Source organism: Cucurbita maxima, unplaced genomic scaffold, assembly GCF_002738345.1.
Source record: "Cucurbita maxima cultivar Rimu unplaced genomic scaffold, Cmax_1.0 Cma_Scf00016, whole genome shotgun sequence".
In the NCBI taxonomy this organism is placed as follows: domain Eukaryota; kingdom Viridiplantae; phylum Streptophyta; class Magnoliopsida; order Cucurbitales; family Cucurbitaceae; genus Cucurbita; species Cucurbita maxima.
In genome coordinates, this window is record NW_019272032.1 from 2745111 (window position 1) to 2753382 (window position 8272).

The following is an 8272-nucleotide window of genomic DNA, read 5'->3' on the forward strand; positions in this document are numbered from 1 at the left end:
AAAAAAAAAAAAAAAAAAAAAAGAATTTTCACAATTTAAAAAAACAATCTAAATGACGAAAATGCCCTTGGCAATTCAATTCCCCTTTTTCTTCTTCTTCTTCTTCTTCTTCTTCTTCTTCATCTTTCCTTCCATAACATCTCAGGCTTTTATCTGAACTATTTGCCTGTGAAACTCCTTTCTTTCTTCTTCTAAGTTAGGCACGCTACTCTCTTCTGTAGAACATTATTTGCTGAATCTTAAATGCAACTCAGAACCCCATAATTATATATATATATATATATATATATATAAATGGAAGTGTTCTTCACTTTTTAAGAGCTTGGGATGATGGTTCCGACATAGCCAACTCCAGTGATCAGAAAGCTGAATGTCTGAAGAAAAAGGTACACAAAGTAGTTGTTCTTCCCATGAACAAAGTCATAGCACCCACAAAAGAACAAGAACGCTGCAAATCCCAGCTCCAATGTGTTGATTCTGTTCCCATTTTCAAACAAAACATCGTTACTTTCCATCTTCAAACTATGTTTACTATGTTTTGTGAGTAATACGAAGATGTTTTTTTGCATTTACCTGTCACCAAACTTGCATCTTAGTCTAATTTTGGGAACTTTGGCGTTTGCTTTGCTCTTTGCAGCATCAGCAGCTGCCTTGTTCTTCAGAGCATCTCCTAGCTTTTCTGTCACAACCCATTCGTTCACTCGACCTGCTTCGAATAGACCGATCAGAGCTGCTTTTGTGCGGTGCAACGACATCACGTTCTCAAAAAGGATCCAATAGAACAGAAGGTGAATCGACCTGCATTTTGCATAGCAAGAATTCAACATGAATGTAACGACCCTAGATTTCTACTCATCTAGAGTCACTATTATCCTAGCATAATCCTTTTTATATGTGAAAATAACGATTAAACATAAACTATTTTAAAACACTGTTTATGATATGTATACCGTATGAACCCTAGAATAAGGAGATAAAGAACAAAACTTGGGGTTCCCAACTCAGAGTTCAAAATGTAATGAACCCTAGATTTCTACTTACTTGCCGTCACTACCATCATCCTAGCGAAAGGCGTAATCCTTTCTATGCGGAAATAACATTTAAACATAAACTTTATCTTAAAACACTATTCATGATATGTATATGGTAGTGACCCGATTAAAGAGAAAAAGAACAAACCTTGGGGTTCCGACCGAGTTCAAAATGGTGATGACTGAAGGAATGTAAACAGCTCCCCAAATTGGTACATACACTTCAGGAACCAAAATGGTGAGGGGAAGAACAACACAGTAAAAGAAGAAAGTAACCATATGGGCAATGATCTTCCGGACAAAGAAGAAACTGTAAATCACATAAACTTTCTTCCAGAATTTCACTTTCTGCAACAACAAAACAACAATCCTTACTGTAACCGACCATTTTACTGTCTCAAAACCTTAAAACTTTCGGATTTAACGATGATTTGATGAAGTATGAGACCTTGTTTCTGACAATTTCCATGACCATTTTGCGGAAAAGATTGGCAGGGCCACAAGACCATCGATGCTGCTGGAAACGGAAGGCCTTGAAAGTACTAGGAAGCTCACTTTTTACCTGAACACAGCAACAAATTCATGGTTTAGTCAGCTAATCCGACAGCAAATGGACAAGAAACAAGACATGGGTGTTTTTCTTCACCTGCAGGTCACCTAAGTAGACAAATTTCCAGCCTCTAAGACTAGCTCGGACGGCAAGGTCCATGTCTTCCACGGTGGTCCTGTCCTTCCACCCACCAGCCTCATTGATTGCAGCAATTCTCCACACTCCAGCAGTTCCTACAATTAATGGAGGTTAATTTTCGTATTAACGATCTAAACCCATTAACAAAATATACTTAATTGTAAATATTGCTAGATGAAAGTCCCACGTCGGCTAATAGAGAATGATCATGGGTTTATAATAAAAAAAAATGTTATCTCCATTGATCTGAGATTTGTAGGGAAGCCCAATACAAAGTCAGGAAAACTTATGCTCGGACAAAATCATATTATTGTGGAAAGTCGTGTTGATCTAACCAATATAATAAATAATAATTATGGGAGTATTAATACCATTGAAGCCAAAGAAGGCATGGGTAGCAGACCCAACTTCTTGCTCCACTGTGAAATGGTAATCCAATGACATCTCTTGCATTCTTGTCAGCAGGCACTCATTTGCATTCACTGTTCAAATAATTAAAATTTAAAAAATTAGATAATAATTATGATAATATTGAAAACAATTAATTAATTCATTTTGTTTTTAACCCTTTTGCTAAAATCTAATAATAATAATAATTAAAAATATAAAAAATAAAGGAGCTGTTTTAGAAGCAGGCCACGTGGAGGGGTGTGCCACACACTGAGGAAGTTTCATGTGAGGGATGAGTTGGCAAGTTTTGATTAGTTAATTTAGGAAATTGATTTACTAAATTCCTGTTTTGCCCCTAACGTGATCACTGAAAAGAAAGTGCCACGTCATCCATAGGAAGACAAACTTCAATGAGGCCTACCCATAACGTGCTGATTGGATTGTACAAATGACTTTAAATACCCAAATAAATAAAAACTCTTTATTTATTTTTTATAAAAAGAAAAAAAGAATTTTCTAGTAAAGCCACGTGGAGAGGAGAAAGCAACTTTTTTCAAATGACAATACTATCCCTACGCTATTATCTTCAATCGCGAACCCCGTACTTTCCAGAAAGGGAGATGGAAAATTAAATAAATAAATAAAATTTTCAGCATGTGAAATTACAGTTCTACCCTGGACATCACTGCAATTTCCTGCTACACCTAGGGAACAGAATGTTGACTATACGGAAAAGGGCTAAAAATAACGCTCTTCATAATTTCCAGCAGCCAATAATTGCGAAGGCGAAAAATAAATAAATAAAAAAAGGCCCAACATTTATTAATAAAATTAATTTTTTGACAAAGCTAATTAATGTCCCTTGAGGACATTATGGTCCATTCATCTAAGTCCATTAATGCGGCAATTAAAAAAAATTAGTCTAACGTTTCACCTACTAATACACTACTAATAAAATAACAAATTAATTTATTATAAATATTAAAAAAGATGAAGCATCAATCAAAATTTAATTTTTTTAAAAATGTGTCATAAATAAAAAAAAAATTATTAAATTAAAAATTAGAAGCTTCTGCAAACTTAAAAATTTATTAGATATTCTTATAATTTAAATCCTATATTAGAAAAAAAAAAAAAAAAAAGCGAAATTTTCAATTGATTTACTTATATATGTAATCTTGCGGAGGGGGTGGGGCCCAGAGCTCGTGATGAGCGTCTGTAGGACATGTGTCCTGATCGTAGTGGCAGAGGAGTGGGGCCCACCCCGTGATTAATGGTTCCTTCTTATGTAATTGTGGGCCCTATTTGCCCTCCAATCTTCCCCCGCCGACGATAAGAGTGAATAGACAAAAACAAAACTTATAAAAAATAAAAAAATAATAAAAAAAAGGAAAAGAACTTTAAAAAAACAATTATTATTATTCTTTTTTTAGAAAAAGAAAAAAAAAAGGCCCAAAAATATTTATTTATTTATTTATATTAAAAAAAACACCACTCTTATTAGACCACCGACAGTCCAGGAAATTACGTTAACTTAATCAAACACATAAACGCAATTAATTAACGCTAATTAAATTCCCAATTAGAGTGTAAAAAGAAATGGTTGAGAAGCAAAGCTTACCGAATCTCCATCGAGCTTGAACGAGGGCGATATCAGGATTATGAACTAAGAACGGAATGGCTCGCCGGAGATAGTCCGGCTCCGGCCGGAAATCGGCGTCGAAAATGGCGACATACTCACAATGGCTAACATACCTCCGTTTAAGCCCTTCTTTCAGAGCTCCAGCTTTGTACCCTCCTCTGGTTTCCCTGATTTGATACGTTATGTTAATCCCTTTACTCGCCCATCTCAGGCATTCTTGCTCCACCATTTGCTGCAGAAATGTGATTATAAATCCACATTGAACCCACATCGGAAATGTTTGAAATTAGGCTTTTCTGATTTGGGGGTTCCGATTGAAAGAGAACCCATATCGGAAAAGTTCGGAGTTACCTTAATTACTGGGTCGGTTGAATCGTCAAGAACTTGAATGACGAGGCGGTCGGCCGGCCATGAAAGGCCACAAGCAGCTCCAATGGAGATTTTGTAAACCTACAACAAATAAAATCAGTCACAAATTTCGTAAAATGTTCGATCCAAACAGAAAACAGAGGAGGGCAGCGAAATCAGAACCTCTCGTTCGTTAAACATTGGGATTTGAATAAGAACATGAGGGAAATTAGAGCTTCCAGATTCCAAATCATCTTGAAGCAGTTCATATTTGTAGCGTTTCTCAGGCTTCTTCCAGAAAAGCTTAACCAAAACGATAACAATTCCCATATAAACTCGTTCAAAGAAAAGCATCAGAGACATTGCCAATGAAATATAAACCATTAATCTGAGCAGAGGAACTATCAATGGCGCTTTAATGAGCTCCCAAATCAGCCAAATTTGGTCGCTGAAATTGCCTCTTCCGCCCTGAAACGACTCCGGTAACAGAATCTGTGTAGCGTCGGCCATGGCGGCGGATTACAGAGAAACCGACAGAGATCCAAAATGGGTTTTGCAACAAACCCAGATTTCTTCAGTTTCTCTCCGCCTCTGCTACTAAAAGTATTTAATTCTTTTTAATAAATGAAAAAAAAAAAGAAAAAAAGAGACGATAACAGTAGCAGAGGCAGGGGAGGAGAGAGAGAGAAGAGAGAGAGTGATTAATGAGAGGGAGAAATGGGTGTATATATAGTAAACAAAAGATGATAATTGGGGGTTTAATTCACTTAACTCTCCGTTTGGTTGGCTTGGCTGCTCTTAATTTTTTTACTGTGCTTTTTTACTGTGTGTCCCAACCACTGCCTGCCCTAACCCAAATTAAGAAACCAATCAAAACAAATTATTATTTCTTAATTATTTTTTTAATCATTCAACCTTATGAATTTATGGGAATTTGTTTCTCAATTTCATTCATTTTTTTTTAATGGATTGCCCCAGTTGACTATCCACACCTACCATTTTTACCCACATTTAAATTAAAAATTAAATTATTTATCTTTTACGAATGGTAAAAAAAATTGAATTTTTATTGTTTAAATTAATGTTTTATTCCCAATATAAAAATATTGATAATTCTATTTTATTATTTAATAATAGTCTACTTGATGATGAGTAAAACAGAATATCGGCGTAAGAAATAAATGACAAATTAACGTTAACATTAAAAAAAATCTTTTTGAAAATTTAGCCGTTAATATAATGAAAAAGTATCTTAATTAAATGAAATATTAATAAAAGAATTACCGTTGAAATCTTTAGTTTTTTATTATTATTTTGGGGTTGAAAAATAAATTTATAATTACACGCGGTAAAATGTTGTAGTTAATTATTAAATTCACTCAAAAAGGGAAAAAAATATATATATGACGTTAAGGAAAGAAATCAGAAACCTTCAAAGATATTTGTTGGAGGGAATCAGTGGTTGGGTTAAATTAATTTGTGGGTATTTATTTAAATAATGTTTTAGAAGCAATTATTAATATGTCTATTTATAACCTTAATTATTTTATTATTTGAAATCTTTCTTAATTAATTAAGTTGGCCGTCAGGGTTTGTCTTTAATTCGACAAAATTAAATTATCATTTTATTTTTTAATTTATATTTAGAAAAGAAAAAAAAAAGCAATGTTTTTATGTTTTATCTTTTTAGAGAAAGGTGAAAAGGAAAGACGAGGAACCGGTGGGTACCGTAGCTTTAGTGTACATCACGTTTAAAAAAATAATAATATTATTTATTTTATCTGAAAGTCCTACTTCAACTAATTTAAAAAATGATAATGAGTTTATAAACGAACAATTGTAAAACACATTAGAGGAGTAGAACACACACAAATGACCAAATTTATACGTTTAGCCCTAAAAAAAATCTTTAAAAAATTTAAAGAAAAAGATTAGTCTTCTTTTAAATGGTCCTTTTTATTATTATTATTATTATCGTCGTCGTCCAACAACTTAATGTTTCTTTATTTTTATTTTTTAATATAATTTTTCCATTTGGACATGTTTTATAAATTAAAATAAATATTTTTATTAATTTGAGTCCATCAAATAAAATAAATTTAATTATTTAAGAAAAGAAGTAAATGATTTGATGATGTAATAATAATATAAGGTTAAATAAATAGATGGTTGAGTTATGTAAAGAAGGGGTAAAATTAGGGTTTAGGAAGTGTCGGTTAGTAGCAAAGATGAGCTGTAACATGACAGTTTCAGGGGTAACCGACACACATACAGAACACACCCTTTTATTTTATTTATTTTATTTTATTTATTTATTTTATTTTATTTATTTTAAAATTAATTAATTATCTTCTGATTTTGGCTGCTTCCACTTTGTAAACTTTTCAAACTTAACTCTCAATAATTTGCTTTTAAACCCTATTTTCTCTCTCCTCTCCGACCCACTTTTCTCTCTCTTCTCCTCTTTAATAAGCCTAGATTATTTTTTTTTTTTTTTACGTATAAATCGAGAATATATTTTATAATTAATTCATTAAATAGTATATTAAAATTTATTTAAATTTAATTTCATTTTATTCTCATTTTTTGATCGACCCACATTTTATTTTGATCTAAATATCAAAATAAACAAAAATTGTTTCGATTAAGCTAATTTGGCAACATCTAAATTTGTTCGATGTATTCACGTTAAGGCACACGAAGAGCTTAGCTTGTTCTTTAAGTTACTAAATTTTTAACTCGTGACTAGTCTCGAGAAATAAGCTCCTTATTTGACCATGACAACCTATAATTCTCCGTAGCTTTTGATATTCATAGTGATTCAATACCTACCAAACTCTTCACCTTATAAATAGAGGCTTTAGCAATCATTTAGATTAAATTTATTTTCTTTTCATTATTCGATAATTAATGCAATATTTAATTAAAAAGATAGAAGTGAAGTCGTGAGAATTTATGCTGAAAATGTTGATATTATCATATTATTATAAAATTAGATGAACACGACTCTCTACAATGGTATGATATAGTCCACGACATAAGCTCTCATAATTATGTTTTGTACTTCCTAAAATGCCTCATATTTGCGGAGATAGTATTTATTTATTATAAACTCATAATTATTCTACCAAAACGATGCACTTGTAACTTTACGAAGCATAGGTTATACGAATAATAAATGGAAAACAATGGTAAAGCGTAAGATAATTAAAAAGTGATGGGTAAAAAGGCAAAAGTGAATCTCGTGATTATGAAATTATTTATTTCAACAACTAACTAGGTTGATGTGGCAATAAGAGTGAAGATTCTGACCCGCCCAAAAGAAGCACAGCTGGCAATTATTTAATAATTAACTGATTGGAAGAAGAAAAAAAAAAAAAAAAGTAATATTTTAATATGTATATATTTTACAATCCGATATATTCTCTATGCAACTTTAATTTAGAAAATGATTTAATTTTAATTATTTGATTAAAAAAAAGTTATAAATATGGCATCTGAATCTATGAGATATGAAAATTATAATTGAATCATATTTAAATGTATAGAATTAAGTTCACTCGTGAAAAATGATTTTTTGAAATAAATAAAAAAAAAAGATTTAAATTCATGATTTTTTAAAAATTTAATTGACAAAAAATGTACATAGGCAATATTAATTATGTGTTTGTGGGAGAAAACATGTGATGTGAAAGTTGTATTTAATAATTCAAAAGAAAGCATAGCCCTTTCTTATTATTTTTTTAAGAAAATATATTTTTACGCATTTATTTAAGCCAACGACTGTCGGTTCTTCAATATTTTATTTTATACAAAATTTATATATATATATATATATATAAAATATGACAATAGAGGGCATTTTGATAGTGATCCTCTAACACATTTTCTGTCTTCTATTACAACTCCATATATATATATATGTATGTATGTATGTATGTATGTATGTATGTAAAAAGCATATTCTTAATTAATTCTCAATAAATTTTGTAATAAATATTATTAAAAAATAACCATATATATATACACATATTATTTTGTAAATGAGGAATCTTTTTTTAACTTTATAAAATTTGAAGCATAATGACTTCATTTAGAAGTCTAAGGAGATAAGAGTTTAAAGTCACATGCCATAGGCCCCTTCTTTTTTTTTTTTTTTTTTTTTTTTTTTTG

General features: G+C 31.2%; 1 protein-coding gene across 1 annotated transcript; it reads right to left on the reverse strand.

Annotated features, from left to right (window-relative positions):
- Window positions 1–10: 10 nt before the first annotated feature.
- On the reverse strand, window positions 11–4756 carry LOC111491203 (glucomannan 4-beta-mannosyltransferase 2-like). The gene is made up of 9 exons (XM_023139999.1): window positions 4283–4756; window positions 4103–4201; window positions 3731–3983; window positions 2091–2201; window positions 1678–1814; window positions 1480–1593; window positions 1180–1379; window positions 574–798; window positions 11–477 (listed from the first exon to the last, which is right to left on the reverse strand). The coding sequence occupies exons 1-9, from the start codon at window positions 4607–4609 to the stop codon at window positions 315–317; spliced, it is 1629 nt and encodes a 542-aa protein (XP_022995767.1). The 5' UTR covers window positions 4610–4756; the 3' UTR covers window positions 11–314.
- Window positions 4757–8272: the final 3516 nt, after the last annotated feature.

Bases quoted from the DNA above. Each gene is read 5' to 3' on its own strand.
- LOC111491203 (XM_023139999.1), bottom strand. From the start codon at position 4,609: ATGGCCGACGCTACACAGATTCTGTTACCGGAGTCGTTTCAGGGCGGA. The intron at 3,984-4,102 runs GTAACTCCGAAC...ACATTTCTGCAG, and splicing joins CAACCGACCCAGTAATTAAG to CAAATGGTGGAGCAAGAATG. The intron at 1,815-2,090 runs GTATTAATACTC...CATTAATTGTAG, and splicing joins TGCCTTCTTTGGCTTCAATG to GAACTGCTGGAGTGTGGAGA.